Source organism: Erythrolamprus reginae, chromosome 6, assembly GCF_031021105.1.
Source record: "Erythrolamprus reginae isolate rEryReg1 chromosome 6, rEryReg1.hap1, whole genome shotgun sequence".
In the NCBI taxonomy this organism is placed as follows: Eukaryota; Metazoa; Chordata; class Lepidosauria; order Squamata; family Dipsadidae; genus Erythrolamprus; species Erythrolamprus reginae.
The window spans coordinates 46,310,038-46,326,170 of NC_091955.1; the positions used below are offsets into that span (position 1 = coordinate 46,310,038).

The 16,133-nt window shown below is 49.2% G+C and overlaps 1 protein-coding gene across 1 annotated transcript in view; it reads right to left on the bottom strand.

Moving 5' to 3' along the window:
- PTPRB (protein tyrosine phosphatase receptor type B) overlaps positions 1-16,133 on the bottom strand; it is a 92,856-nt gene that overhangs the window by 9,423 nt on the left and 67,300 nt on the right. The window contains 3 exon segments of the mRNA XM_070755704.1: positions 12,656-12,776; positions 15,427-15,562; positions 15,803-15,966. Coding sequence (XP_070611805.1) covers positions 12,656-12,776; positions 15,427-15,562; positions 15,803-15,966 — 421 coding nt within the window.

Sequence of the window (16,133 nt, forward strand, 5' to 3'; positions counted from 1 at the left end):
GCCCAAGCCCCTTTAACGGCTTCAGTGCCCTCGACAGGGTCGGGGGAGGCGACTGTAGGGGTTCCCATTGTCTTAGACCCTTTGGCTGCTGTTAGAGCAGCTGCCATTCCGTGGGGGTTACCCTCCATGCCTTTGGGTTTTCACCTTCATCCCACTGTTAGGGAACGTATTTGGAAGGGGGAGTATGTAGACCTTTTCTCTCTCCTCAATAGAGAAGTTCCTAAGAAGGAGAAAGAGGATGAGGCTAAGGTAGATAAGCCCAAGAAGGTCAGGGTTAGCAGGTGCTTCAGCTCATGGCTGTATGCATACCTGACCTATGCTTCAGTGATGATTCAGAGGGAGCCCGTTCGGGCTGCCTCTATGCTTAAGTACATTGACTTGATTGCCCATGCTCATTTTGAGTACAAGGGCACGGTGTGGTGCCAATACAATGAAGCCTTTAGGATGCGAGTGGCATTTGAATGCACACTCCCTTGGGATGTGGTGGTCCCTGACTTGTGGTTTAATGCAACCCACATGTCCCGGGCCGGGGGTGGCAACCGCACAGACAGCGGTCACTATATGGAGGACGAGCTGGTGTTGTCGCCTGCGGCCCGGGCAGTTGGGGGAGGTGCATCTAGAGCTGCCCCTCCGTGCCATGAATTTGCAGCCAAAGGGGCGTGTTTTCATCCCTTATGCAGATTCAGAAACGCGTGTGGGAATTGTGGGGGCTCCCACGCCACCAGTGCTTGCACCAAGCCCAAAGGGGGCAAGGATAGGAAGGATAGGGCAGGGCCGGCTAAATGGCCCCCGCCTGCTGGGGGAAAAGGGGCCCAGCCCAGTTAAGCTGGGAGTGCTGGAAGAGTTGTTGAGGGAGTATCACCCTCGTAGGAGGGCGGCTGCTCTCTTACAGGGTTTTACCGAGGCTTTCAGGATCCCATATGTTGGGCTTAGGAAAGCCTTCATGTCCGACAACCTTAGATCGGTTGTGGGGCATGAAGACATTGTTAGGGCTAAAATTCAGAAAGAGGTGGCCGAGGGCAGGGTACTAGGGTACCGCCCTTGCCAGCTCTTTGGGTCTCCCCTTTGGGGGTGGTTCCCAAGAAGGCCAGTGGTGAATTTAGGTTGATTCACCACTTGTCCTTCCTGAAGTGAGAATCAGTGAATGACTTATTATTATTATTTTTTAATTAATCAGATTTGTATGCCGCCCCTCTCTGCAGACTCGAGGCGGCTCACAGCAATAATAATACAATGTAAACAAATCTAATATTTAAGTTAATTTAAAAAACCCCAATTTAGAAACCAACCATACATACTAGCATACCATACATAATTTTTATAAGCCTAGGGGGAGGGAAAATGTCAATTCCCCCATGCCTGATGACAGAGGTGGGTTTTAAGGAGCTTACAAAAGGCTAGGAGGGTGGGGGCAACTCTGATATCTGGGGGGAGTTGGTTCCAAAGGGTTGGGGCCGCCACAGAGAAGGCTCTTCCCCTGGGTCCCGCCAAACGACATTGTTTAGTTGATGGGGCCCGGAGAAGGCCAACTCTGTGGGACCTAACTGGTCGCTGGGATTCGTGCGGCAGAAGGCGGTCCCGGAGATATTCTGGTCCGGTGCCATGAAGAGCTTTATAGGTCATAACCAACACTTTGAATTGTGACCGGAAACTGATCGGCAACCAATGCAGACTGCGGAGTGTTGGTGTGAAATGGGCATATTTAGGAAAGCCCATGATTGCTCTCGCAGCTGCATTCTGCATGATCTGAAGTTTCTGAACACTTTTGAAAGGTAGCCCCATGTAGAGAGCATTACAGTAGTCGAGCCTCGAGGTGATGAGGGCATGAGTGACTGTGAGCAGTGACTCCCGGTCCAAATAGGGCCGCAACTGGGGCACCAGGCGAACCTGGGCAAACGCCCACCTCGCCACAGCTGAAAGATGTTTCTCTAATGTGAGCTGTGGATCGAGGAGGACGCCCCAAGTTGCGAACCCTCTCTGAGGGGGTTAGTGATCCCCCCCCAGGGTGATGGACGGACAGATGGAATTGTCCTTGGGAGGCAAAACCCACAGCCACTCTGTCATATCTGGGTTGAGTTTGAGTCTGTTGACACCCATCCAGACTCCAATAGCCTCCAGGCACCGGCACATCACTTCCACTGCTTCACTGACTGGACAAGGGGTGGAGATGTAAAGCTGGGTATCATCTGCATATTGATGATACCTCACCCCATGCTCTTGGATGATCTCACCCAGTGGTTTCATGTAGATATTAAATAGTGGGGGGGAGAGGACTGACCCCTGAGGCACACCACAAGAGAGTAACCTAGATGTCGACCTCTGACCCCCCACTAACACCGACTGCGACCGACCAGAGAGGTAGGAGGAAAACCACTGAAGAACAGTGCCTCCCACTCCCAACCCCTCAATCCAGCGCAGAAGGATACCATGGTCGATGGTATCGAAAGCCGCTGAGAGGTCAAGAAGCACCAGGACAGAGGATAAACCCCTGTCCCGGGCCCGCCAGAGATCATCCATCATCGTGACCAAAGCAGTTTTCGTGCTGTAGCCGGGCCTGAATCCTGACTGTTGAGGACCTAGATAATCGGCTTCTTCCAAGGACCGCTGGAGCTGGAGCACCACCACCTTCTCAACAACCTTCCCCATAAAGGGAAGGTTGGAGACTGGTCGATAGTTGTTGAGAATGGCTGGGTCCAGGGAAGGCTTCTTGAGGAGGGGGCGCACAAGTACCTCCTTGTAGGGATCCAGGAATGACCCCCTCCCCAAAGAAGCGTTGACAATCTCCTGGACCCAGCTCCGTGTCACCTCCCTGCTGGCCGAAACCAGCCAGGAGGGACACGGATCCAGTAAACAGGTGGCGGAACTCACAGCTCCAATGGCCTTGTCCACTTCATCAGGTGTCACCAGATCAAACTCTTCCCAGACAGGTGGACAAGTACGTGCCCCAGTCACTTCGACTGACTCGTTGTCAGTCGACTCTGTATTCCAATTGGAATCGAGGTCCGCTCGTATCCGAGCGATTTTATCAGCGAAAAACATGTTAAAATCCTTGGCACTACTCTGCAAGGGCTCCCCAACGCCACCCTGATTAAGAAGGGAGTGGGTCACCCTAAACAGAGCGGCCGGGCGGGATTCTGCTGATGCAATCAAGGCGGCATGATACGTGCATCTTGCCGCCTTGAGCGCCACTTTGTAAGTCTTAACATGTGCTCTTACAAGTGTTCGATCGGATTCGGACTTACTCCTCCTCCATCGCTTCTCTAGACGTCTCTTCTGGTGTTTCAACTCCCGGAGCTCCTCGTTGAACCATGGAGCTCTAAGGGGTCTAGTGCCGCGGAGAGGTCGCAACGGCGCAATCCAGTCAAGAGCCTCCGCTGCAGCCTTGTTCCAGGCCTCAGCCAGAGACTCTGCCGAACTGTGTACGAGTGTATCTGGAATAACCCCAAGCGCCTTCTGAAAGCCCTCTGGGTCCATCAGGCGTCTGGGGCGGAACAGCTTAATCGGTTCTGCCTCCCTGCGGGGAAGGATTGGAGCCAGGAAGTCAAGCCGCAGTAGAAAATGGTCCGACCATGACAAAGGCAACACTTCTAAGCCCCTTAGTCTCAGACCATTACTCAGTTGCTCAGAGAGGAATACCATGTCGGGTGCGTGCCCCCCCTCATGAATTGGACCCTGTACTACTTGGGTCAGGTCCATGGCTGTCATGGTGGCCATGAACTCCTGTGCCAGTCCAGAGGTTTCGCCGAGCGATGGCAGGTTAAAGTCCCGCAAGACAATAAGTCTGGGGAACCCCACCGCCAACCCGGCTACCTCCTCAAGTAGCACAGGCAGGGCTTGTGACATGCAGCTGGGAGGCAGGTTCATGAGAAACAAGCCCACCTGAACCCCTAAGTCCAACTTCACCAGGAGGGACTCGCAACCCGCAATCTCTGGAGCAACATGTCTACGCAAGCCAAGGCTGTCCCTGGCTATAATAGCCACTCCTCCCCCCCTTCCCTGGGGTCGAGGCTGATGCCATATCTGAAACCTGGCTGGGCAAATTTCAGAGAGAGGAACTCCTCCCTCTGGGCCCAGCCAGGTTTCAGTAGCACATGCCAGGTCGGCCTCCTCATCCAGGATCAGGATTCCTGATGAGCTTTGCTCAGTAAGCTATGCGTCCTTTGACGCGGCGGTGGCCATGGTTAGGAAGTGTGGGGTGGGAGCCCTTATGGGTAAATGCGACATTAAGTCGGCATTCCGGCTCCTCCCCATACACCCAGACGATTTTGAGCTCCTGGGCTTTCACTTCGAAGGTGGCTTTTACGTGGACAGAGCGTTGCCAATGGGCTGCTCCATATCTTGCTCCCTGTTTGAGACCTTCAGCACCTTCTTGGAGTGGGCGCTCAGGAGGCGCTCTGGTCTGGGTTCGGTCATTCATTACCTCGATGACTTCCTGTTGGTGGGGCCCGCACATTCAGAGCAATGTTTTGCTCTGATGTCAGCCTTTGAAGCCCTTTGTGCTCATTTGGGGGTCCCTTTGGCCCGAGAAGACCAAGGGTCCCACCACCAGGATTACTTTTCTGGTTATTGAATTGGACTCGGAAGAGCAATCTTGTAGATTGCCCCTGGACAAGCTGCTCAAGTTTCAGAGCAAGCTTGACGTAGTGTTAGATAGCCGGAAGGTGACCCTTCATCAGCTTCAGGAACTCGCCGGGCTTCTTAACTTTGCCTGCTGGGTGGTGGCTCCCAGCAGGGCCTTTTCCAGGAGGGTTTACACTGCGATGAAGGGGCTACATTTGCTTCATCATCATACCTGCTTGAGCGCTGGGGTCAAGAATGACCTGCGCTTATGGCGGGTCTTTTTGGCCCACTTTAATGGTCATTCCTTCTGGAGGCACGAGCTTCTTTTGGAAGCTGAGTTGCAGTTATGTTCAGACGCTGCAGGGACCTGCGGGTTCGGGGTTATCTTAGGCGACCAGTGGTGCCATTCCATGTGGCCTCTGGAATGGAGAGCCTCTCCCCTGGTCAAGGATTTGACCTTTCTGGAGCTCTTCCCACTGATAGTAGCCGTAGAGCTGTGGGGAGAGCAATTTAGAGACAAAACCATCTGAGGAACATCTGAGACGCTCAGCGTGGGGGCGGGTGAGAGCCGCTGCGACCTGGGCATCACCCGAGGAGTCCAGCCCAGCTGAGGACCGGAGGGGGCTGCTGGCGGCTACTTAAGATCCCCTAAGACGCCAGAAATGCCGAGGAACATCTGAGACGCTCAGCGTGGGGGCGGGTGAGAGCCGCCGTGACCTGGGCATCACCCGAGGAGTCCAGCCCAGCTGAGGACCGGAGGGGGCTACTGGCGGTTTTTCTTTTCCGGTTCCGGCAGAGCAGCGGGAAGGAAGGAGGGATGCCGCTGCTCCGCTGGACTACGGTGATAACATCAATAATATAGGTAATTTTGAATTAGTTTGAAGGCCAGTGTGCATGTTCAGTGAGCCGAAAGTCCCTTGTCTCGGTGTCCGGTTCCTGTGCAGCGTCCTCTCCTTGGTTTTGCCATGGGAGAGCTGAGAGCTGAGAGCCCCGATCAGCTGGGGCTCGGAAGATGGCGGCCGCTGTGGAGCGAGCGAACTGCCCCGCCTCCGAGTTCTCTTCCTGAGTTTCTCTCTCGCTCCGGGAATGTTCCCACGCCGAGATTGAGGCTGGGGGGACGAGTGAAGGAGTTTGGGGTGAGTTTTGCGAATGAACAAGCCGGTGAGTCGGGTGAGCCGAACGAGTTGGACTGTGTTGGAGGAGGACGCTCTTGAGGGCAATGCGACCAGCCAGGCAGACCGGGACGCCGAGCAGCTGTGCGGTGGGTGCGCTCGGCGCTGGAGAAGACCTGGCGGACGGAGGACCGACCATTGCGATAGGAGAGAGGAGACTGAAAGGAGACCAAGGGAGGAGACTGGTAGATCAAGGTCTGGTGGTGGGAGAGTTTTACAGACATGGACGCCCCCCTCCCTAGTCTGGGGGGGGGAGAGAGATGCTGAATGATCCTTGACTTTTGAATAACCTCTGCCCCTGAGAACTTGGCACTTTGAGAAACTTGGCACTTTTGAGAAACGTGCCACTTTGAAAAACTTGGCACTTTGAAAAACTTGGCACTTTGGGAAACTTGGCACTTTGAGAACTTTAGCACTTTTATTAGTTGCTGCTGACCGGATTTCCTAAATGAATTGAATTATTCACTATTACCTATATTTGTATTTTCTGTATTGTTATTGTTATTTTTATTCAGTTTTAATGGTGTTTTTAATATTAATATCGCTATTAATTGCTATTTTTATACTGCTACTAATTTAATTGCTTTTTAATATAATTGGGGTTCTAAGTAATGGATGACTGGGGTAAATATACTTGTGGATATGAATGGAATGATTGGTATGATTGGTTTGGTGGGGGTGGGTGGGGTTATGGTATGGATGAGTTGATTGATAGTAGTGTGAATGATAGATTTGGCCCACCTGATGCTTGGGAGACAGGATAGGAAGGGGCACCGATCTCTGGGGTGGCAGAGGGTCGGAATATCCCTGTGTTGCTGGGGAGAGGCACAGAGTTAGCCGTTCCAGGGGACCACAGAGTTAGCCGTTCCAGGGGAACGAGGGATCGTTGCTTAATAACGGTCCCTTGTTCTGGCTCTGTGAGCCCAATCTTGGGCACTGGTAATGAGTGTAACTCTGGCCCTGGGCTCAGGTTGCTGCTGCTTAATGCCAGGTCGGTGGTAAATAAAACTCTCCTCATCCGGGATCTGATCCTGGATGAGGAGGCCGACCTGGCATGTATTACTGAAACCTGGCTGGAGGTGTTCCTCTCTCTGAAATCTGCCCAGCTGGGTTTCAGATATGGCATCAACCTCGACCCCAGGGAAGGGGGGGGACGAGTGGCTATTATAGCCTGGGAGAGCCTTTGCCTGTGTAGACTCATTGCTCCGGAAATTGCGGGTTGCGAGTCTCTCTTGTTGAAGTTGGACTTAGGGGTTCAGGTGGGCTTATTTCTCACGTACCTGCCTCCCAGCTGCGTGTCAAAAGCCCTGCCTGTGCTACTCGAGGAGGTAGCCGGGTTGGCGGTGGAGTTCCCCGGACTCATTGTCCTGGGGGACTTCAACCTGCCGTCACTCGGTGAAACCTCTGGGTTGGCACAGGAGTTCATGGCCACCATGACAGCCATGGACCTGACTCAAGTAGTACAGGGTCCGACTCACGAGGGAGGGCATGCACTTGACATGGTATTCCTTTCCGAGCAATTGAGAAATGGTCTGAGACTAAGGGGCTTAGAAGCATTGCCTTTGTCATGGTCAGACCATTTTCTACTACGGCTTGACTTCCTGGCTCCAATCCTTCCCTGCAGGGAGGCGGAACCAATGAAGATGTTCCGCCCCAGACGCCTGATGGACCCAGAGGGCTTTCAGACGGCGCTTGGGGTTATTCCAGAGGCACTCATCCACAGTTCGGCGGAGTCTCTTGCGGAGGCCTGGAACAGGGCTGCTGCGGAGGCTCTTGACCAGATTGCGCCTTTGCGACCTCTCCGTGGCACTAGACCCCGTAGAGCCCCATGGTTCAACGAGGAGCTCCGGGAGTTGAAATGCCAAAAGAGACGTCTAGAGAAGCGATGGAGGAAGAGTAGGTCTGATCGAACACTTGTAAGAGCTTTTATTAAGACCTACAAAGTGGCGCTCAAGGCGGCAAGATGCACGTACCATGCCGCCTTGATTGCATCAACGGAATCCCGCCCGGCCGCTCTGTTTAGGGTAACCCGCTCCCTTCTTAACCAGGGGGGGAGTTGGGGAGCCCTTGCAGAGTAGTGCCGAGGACTTTAACACGTTTTTCGCTGATAAAGTCGCTCAGATCCGGGCCGACCTCGACTCCAATTGTAAAACAGAGTCGGCTGACAACGAGTCAGTCGAGGTGACTGGGGCACGTACTTGTCCACCTGTCTGGGAAGAGTTTGATCTGTTGACACCTGATGAAGTGGACAAGGCCATTGGAGCTGTGAGTTCCGCCACCTGCTTACTGGATCCGTGTCCCTCCTGGTTGGTTTCGGCCAGCAGGGAGGTGACACGGAGCTGGGCCCAGGAGATTACCAATGCTTCCTTGGGGAGGGGAGTTTTTCCAACACTTTATAAAGAAGCGCTCATGCGCCCCCTCCTCAAGAAGCCTTCCCTGGACCCAGCCGTACTTAATAACTATCGTCCAGTCTCCAACCTTCCCTTTATGGGGAAGGTTGTTGAGAAGGTGGTGGCACTCCAGCTCCAGAGGTCCTTGGAAGAACCCGATTATCTAGGTCCCCAGCAGTCGGGTTTCAGGCCCGGCTACAGCACGGAAACCGCTTTGGTCGCGTTGATGGATGATCTCTGGCGGGCCCCTGACAGGGGTTTATCCTCTGTCCTGGTGCTCCTCGACCTCTCAGCGGCTTTCGATACCATCGACCATGGTATCCTTCTGCACCGGCTGGGTGGGTTGGGAGTGGGAGGCACTGTTCTCCAGTGGTTCTCCTCCTACCTCTCTGGCCGGTCGCAGTCGGTGTTAGTGGGGGGTCAGAGGTTGGCTCCGAAGTCTCTCCCTTGTGGGATGCCTCAGGGGTCGGTCCTCCCCCCCTGCTATTTAACATCTACATGAAACCGCTGGGTGAGATCATCCAAGGACATGGGGTGAGATATCATCAATATGCTGATGATACCCAACTTTACATCTCCACCCCATGCCCAGTCAACGAAGCGGTGGAAGTGATGTGCCAGTGCCTGGAGGCTGTTGGGGCCTGGACGGGTGTCAACAGACTCAAACTCAACCCGGATAAGACGGAGTGGCTGTGGGTTTTGCCTCCCAAGGACAATCCCATCTGTCCGTCCATTAACCTGGGGGGGGAATTATTGACCCCCTCAGAGAGGGTTCGCAACTTGGGCGTCCTCCTTGATCCACAGCTCACATTAGAAAACCATCTCTCAGCTGTGGCGAGGGGGGCGTTTGCCCAGGTTTGCCTGGTGCACCAGTTGCGGCCCTATCTGGACCGGGGCTCATTGCTCACGGTCACTCATGCCCTCATCACCTCGAGGTTCAACTACTGTAATGCTCTCTACATGGGGCTACCTTTGAAAAGTGTTCGGAAACTTCAGATCGTGCAGAACACAGCTGCGAGAGCAGTCATGGGCTTACCTAGGTATGCCCATGTTTCACCATCACTCCGCAGTCTGCATTGGCTGCCGATCAATTTCCGGTCACAATTCAAAGTGTTGGTTATGACCTATAAAGCCCTTCATGGCATTGGGCCAGAATATCTCCGAGACTGCCTCCTGCCGCACGAATCCCAGCGACCGATTAGGTCCCACAGAGTGGGCCTTCTCCGGGTCCCGTCAACTAAACAATGTTGGTTGGCGGGCCCCAGGGGAAGAGCCTTCTCTGTGGCGGCACCAGCTCTCTGGAACCAACTCCCCCCGGAGATTAGAACTGCCCCTACTCTTCCTGCCTTCCGTAAGCTCCTCAAAACCCACCTTTGCCGTCAGGCATGGGGGAATTGAATCATCTTCCCCTAGGCATGTTTAATTTATACATGGTATGCTTGTGTGTGTGTCTGTTAGTATATGGGTTTTTTTAAAGCTTTAAATATTTTAAGTGATTGGATTATTTATGATTTGTACTACTTGCTGTGAGCCGCCCCTAGTCTTCGGAGAGGGGCGGCATACAAATCCAAATAATAAATAAAAAAATAAAAACTGTGTACTTCTGGTGTGACAACTTGGCAGTGGTCCACGTTGTGAATGCCCTGTCATCTAAAAGCGACAGGGTCATGCGGCTTGTCCGCCATTTTGTGCACAGGTCGTTGTCTCTAAATGCCCTGTTTCTGGCTCGGCATGTCCCCGGGCTATATAACGGGCTCGCTGATGCCTTGTCCCATGATCAGTTGTCCAGGTTTCGGACGCTGGCTCCCTGGGCTCATGCGTCACCGGAAGTCTTCCCCGACCACCTGTGGAGCCTGGGTGGGCTCACGAACAGTGGAGGATGGAAGCAGACAGGGCCATGGCCCTCTCAGTGGCACCAAGCACCTTGAGGGCATATCAGAACTCAGGTAAGGAGTTTTGGGACTTCAGGCAAGCCAGGGGTTACCCTCACATTTGGCCCTTCCCAATAGATCACATCATGGAGTTCTGCGTGCTGCTTCGGCAGCGCGGCTTTGCAATTAGAACCATTAGGTCCAGGTTAGCAGGCCTGGCCTTTCTGTCCAAGGCCAGTGGCTTTCCTGATTTTTCATGTGACTTCCGCATTCGGAAGATGCTAGAAGGTTGGGTTAGGGAGCGTTCTGCGCCCCCATCGGACAGTAGACAGGCGTTAACTGTACAGCAGCTGTCCCTTATTAATCAAGCTTGGAACAGCCTGTGTGCCTCTCTGTACGAGGCCCGCCTCTTTCAGGCGGCGGCCAGTGTCATGTTTTTTGGGGCCCTTCGAGTCAGTGAGGCTTTAGCCTCCTCTCAGGCTGACAGGTCTCTCCGGGCTTTTCAGTTTTCCAAACTGCAGTTTAGTGAAAGGGGTGTCTCCCTATTGGTGAGACAATCTAAGACTGACCAGTTACGTAGGGGTGTCAGGATAGAGTTGACGGCCGCCACCGATCAGTCTGTGTGCCCGGTGGCAGCCCTTTCTAATTTCTGCAGTCTCAGGGGGACGGGGCAAGGGTACCTTTTTAAATACCAGGATGGGACCCCGCTGACCCGCTCTCAATTTTGGGCTTTAGTGACTAGGGCTCTAATCTGGATTGGCATCGACCCCGCCGGCTATGGAATGCATTCATTCCGTATCGGCGCTGCAACTAGCGCAGCAGTGTCTGGTTTTCCGGGTCATAGGATCCGGGAGATTGGCTGCTGGCGGTCAGCGGCCTATTTGGGTTATGTACGGCCAGCTGAGGTAGTAGGGCAGGATTTCACGCTAGGTAACCTTTCTCTGCACTCTTCTAGATAGTCCTGCCAGGGCGAGACCGACGGCGTTGTCTGTGCGGCCACAGTATGGTCTTTTGGGCTGGCCGCTCTGCAGAAAGAACCGCCGTGGGGACCCAGCTGTCCTTGGGCCGATGGGTCAACATCATCTGGATGGGGAGAAGAGGCCTGCGGTGGGAGGGGCTGCTTCCACTACTCCTGGGTGGGCGGCACGGCATGGCCGCACCCAGGTGGTTGGTCTTGCACCTCGGTGGCAATGACCTGTGTATGCTTGGGGGTCTGGCTCTGATTTGCCAGGCTCACAAAGACTTGCGTATTCTTTGCACTGTTTGGCCAACCACGCAAGTGGTCTGGTCTGAGATCCTCCCGAGGATCGTTTGGAGGGATGCCATTTCCCCTAGGGCCATTCACAAAGTCAGGAGGAGAGTGAATAAGGCTATGGGTAGGCTGGTCAGAGAGTTGGGTGGGGTAGTGGTTGCCCATCCCCACATCACCATAGATCAGCCGTGGCTTTACCGGGCTGACGGTGTTCACCTGTCAGATCGGGGGAACACCATCTTTTTACAGGACCTGCAGCGGTCACTGCGCGAGCTGGTGCAGTTAGAGGGGGGAGTCGGGGGGCCAAGATAGAGATCTGACCCCCTCTCCGTGGCAGGTTAGGGGCGGAAAACTGGGTGGTGTGTTCTCCGTTGGGCATCTTTGGGGATGATTGACAGGTTCTCTCCAAAGGCTCATGGTGTTAATGACCTGAGCAATTGGGGGGAACCTGTCTTTGGGTCCCGCCCATTTCCTTCCCCTTGTAGGGGTTAGATGGTGGGACCTCCCACATGCAGGTGCATGGCAGAGATTCAGGTGAGGGCATGGCCCTTCACCTGGATCAGCATGGAGCTACGCCCATAAGTTGCCCCGAAAGTTTTTCTGACGTCATTTTCCACCCCAGAAGCAATTGTTTGACCCTGCGGGTCCTTGTTAGGGTTATAGTTAATTTATGCTAATTTATTGAATAAATTATGCAAATTTAATTAATAAAAATGACCCATTTTTAAATCCAGCTCTTTGTGTCTGCGTCGTTACTCCGCCTCTGCTGCAAAAGGAGGACTTGTAAGATGTGGAATATCACTGCATTAAAAACAGTACCTAAGAAGCCTAGCACTAGAGTTATATAAAATTCATCCACTAAATTATATTGATACCCAATTCAGTGAAAAAAATGGATCATAAATATACACCAGTTTCAATGACACTGTATTGAAGGACAACTTGAGCAGAGCAAATATTTTCTTAAAGCAGTAGATCCAAAGAACCAAATGAAGAAAGAGGTGACAGAGTGAGGACCAATGGACATGACCATCCTGCTTTCTTCCTCAGTCTATGGCAATTGAACGTGTCCATGACAAATGAACATGCCAGTAATTTACAGTGAGCAAACTCTCAGATCTATCCAGGCTTATGGATCTACTTAGTCAGTATTTAAGAAAATAGTATCAACACATATTTTAACCAACCTCTTCACTGTTACTGGTTTTAATTGATTTTACTGTTGCAGTGAAAATTGTTGTTAAACTTTTATACAAACATAAATGTGGTGTTATCTGTTCAATAATATAGTAGTGATACCAGGAAGAAAAGAGACAAAGGAATGGAATAACTAAAACAAAATATTGATGGAAATTATTTATTAAGCATAATACTGTGGCTATTTGTAAAGGTCATTAAATTCATTCTTACCTCTGGGATACTCTGGATTCACATTTTCATATATTGGGAACAAGGGATTTTCTTGCTCACTGCGTAGCTTTCTTGCTCTTAAGACATCTCTCACACATTGATGTAAATATACATATTGACACTACAATGAAGACAAATACATATTAAAAATAGACCTTTCCCCTTATAAAGCTTTTATCTGTTAGCAGGTTCATCTCCAACACATATAAAACATGTATGAGTCTAGGGCACAGCACTCCTCTCCATTTCTTGGCTGAGGGAGCCAGCATTGTCTGAAGACAATTTCCATAGTCATGTGATCAGCAGAGCTTTATGTTAAAGGCACAAGGAACACTGTTACCTTTCCACCAAAGTGCTTCCTATTAATCTACTTGCATTTGCATGCTTACTGCTAATTGGGCAGGAGCTGGCCCAAGTAATGGGAGCTCATCCTATTGCACAGGCGCTCAAGTCTTGAATCCAGGCTGTCAGCTATCTAGCTGACAAGTTTAGCATCTTTAACTGCAGAGCCATTGTGCTCCCCCTTAAAACATAGTAAATTGGAGAAAACACAATCTGGCTGCTTGCTTCAGAAATGTAGAAAGCCCTAGTTGTATTTCCTTATTCCACTTTGATAGTAATACATTATTTTTCTAGTCCCAACACATTTAATGCTTAATTCTCAATGTAGTTTAACCAGTTAATCAAAACCTAAATTATTACTATTCCCTGTCCATTAATATACTAATTAAGAATAAGTTATACTAATAGAAGATTCTATTCTAGGGTTCCAGGGTGACACAACAGAATAATTTATTTTAGAATCCAACTAATAATGTACCATCATATGAATAGGTTTTCTGCACTTTTCTCACATAAAAACAACAATCTGCCCTTCTTGTTTGTTTTCCAATCATGCATAACTTGCCAAGTATACTGATCTCATCTTTTAAATGTAAATATGAGTTATGGCAAGACTTCATAAATGAATGAATGAATGGATGGATGGATGGATGGATGGATGGATGGATGAATGAATAAATAAATAAATAAATAAGCAAGCAAGCAAGCAAGCACATTAAAGTGGAATTTTGATCTCCCATCTTTAAAGAAATAAGCTCACATCTATGAGCTTCTTACCTATTTGATATCCTACTTGAACACATTTATCTGATTTTTTTTGAACATTCATATTCAAAGCATCGTGAATGTCATCTTTGAAAACATTCTCTCTCTTTTTCTAAGACCAACACCCCGAAACAATAACCCTATTTCGTCCAGTGGAAAAAGAATCCAGCTTATTTCTAGAAGGTCTATAAATTATTATCATAGTGAATTTGGTTTTATGTCAGAATTGGTGAAAATGGTTTTAGCATCCTTCCACCTATTATAAAGTGCTGCATTTTGCATGAGATTGGTACCATGTTCCTTAATAGTTAATTAGGCAATTAGTTTCTTCTCAGAGTTGAAAAGTTAAATAATTAAACATTCATATCTGTAAGAAAGTGAAGATAGAGGCAATTGTAAATCATAGGTCTAAGTGAGGCTGGTGGCATAGAAGAACATGAAAATTATTGCCATCATTATATAAACTCTCATCTCATCAATATCATGGTTGATTATAAAGTTCCAAGTTGTGTAGGTTTGAAATCCAGGCATTCACAATAATATTTTCTAAGCTGATGGTGAAAATAAAGGGCAGAATTTTCCATTAGAGATGGGATCCGATTTATTTTTTTCTACTCCTCGATTGTTTTGCCCCTATATCACTGCCTATTTTTTGTAAAGCCATATATTAACCCTCAGAATTGTGGGAAATTGTATGGCCAGTTTTTGGCAATTACAACTTCAAAGTTAGCAGCACAAAATTGTAAAAAGCATTTGTTGATGCATGAAAACTGGGAGAGAGGCAGGATCCCAAAGAGAATGGAGGAAATATATTTGACAAGGCAAGTATGTGTTGCCTCTGTTAGGAAAAAACAAGAAATTTGTAAGGCTAACAGGTGAAAGAGGCACCAGGTAAATTTTTTTTAAAAAGAGCAGAGGCAATGTAGATTCGAGGAAGAATGGGAGAAGGTGAAGGTTGGAAAGTCCCATACTAGAGTATCTAAAATTGTGCACATTATACTGTAAGTTGTTCTTGGTAGGTAGTGGTCCAGAAAGATAGAATTTAAATGCAATAAATATATGCATTAATAAAAGTATACTGTTGATGGGAAATCAAGAAGCATTATGATTAGCTGTGAAGAGGTTGAGTGGACAAACGCCTGGGAGCAGAGCTGATGATAGAAGGGTAAAGAAAGTATGACAGAACCAGAAGCCTAAGATAACAGAACAAGAGGAGTCATGAAATAGAAGACTGGGGAGAACTTAGGTCAAAACATTTAGGACAAGATAGATAGTGAGATGATGGTAGGAAAGAAGTGGAGACTTAAGGATCGAGAGGAAGACACTGGTTTTCTTCTATAGATTTCAATGTTATAGTTAGCTGGAGATCTTTAACTATTTTGATAATACAGTACTACATTATCATTATATATTTAAAGCATGGATGAAATCTAGCAGGTTCTGACAGGTTCTGAAAAACCAGTAGTGGAAATTTTGAGTATTTTGGCCCCAGAGTAGGGTGAGAATGAGATTTTTAAATATGTTCCCCCAGGAGTGGGGTGGGAATGGAGATTTTGCAGTATCCTTCCCCTGCCATGCCCACTAAACCACTCCCACTAAGTCATACCATGCCCACTACAACTGTGGCAAACAAAATTGGATTTCACCACTGATTTAAAGCTTACCTCTGTTTGAACCATGTGAACCCTGTGAAGCCTAAGATCATACACTGCCCCATAAATATCCACAGAATCCTTTGAGTCCAACTGTTGAAGAAGTCGATCGAGTGCAATGAAAGTTCCTGTTCGACCAACACCGGCACTGAAAGAGAAAACAAGAACAATGCCACTTCAGATTATGTCTCCATTGTCTTTTTTTGCCAATGTCTTATGGGTAATTAGTTCAAGCTAAACTGGGATTGATATTCCTTTTTATTTTTTCAATTTCAGGAATGAAATTTAATTAGTCAAGGTTTACTGTTCCCCTTTGGAAGGAAGTAAAATCACTTTTTAAAATGAAGGTATCTGTGTATTTTTGAAAATACTGTTGTGCAGCTCATACCTGCAGTGAACTACTGTTGGCCCAGCCTGAGGGGTCCGATTGATATAATCTCTTACAGTTCTCACAAACTGAATGAGCGACTGGGTGGTTTCTGGTACACCATGGTCTGGCCATACAGTGTAGTGGAATTGACGAACAAGTCTAGAGGAATCCAGCTGTTCTTCCTATTAAGTCAATAAAATAAATATAATAATTAGCCTGGGAAACAGACACTACAGAAGAGATGAATATGTGCTAAGTTTTGGAGAAAACTTTACTGGTATAGATGGCTGCTTTACTGGCATAAAATGAAATGAAAATGTTCAATTATTTCTACTGCATAATAAAGCTG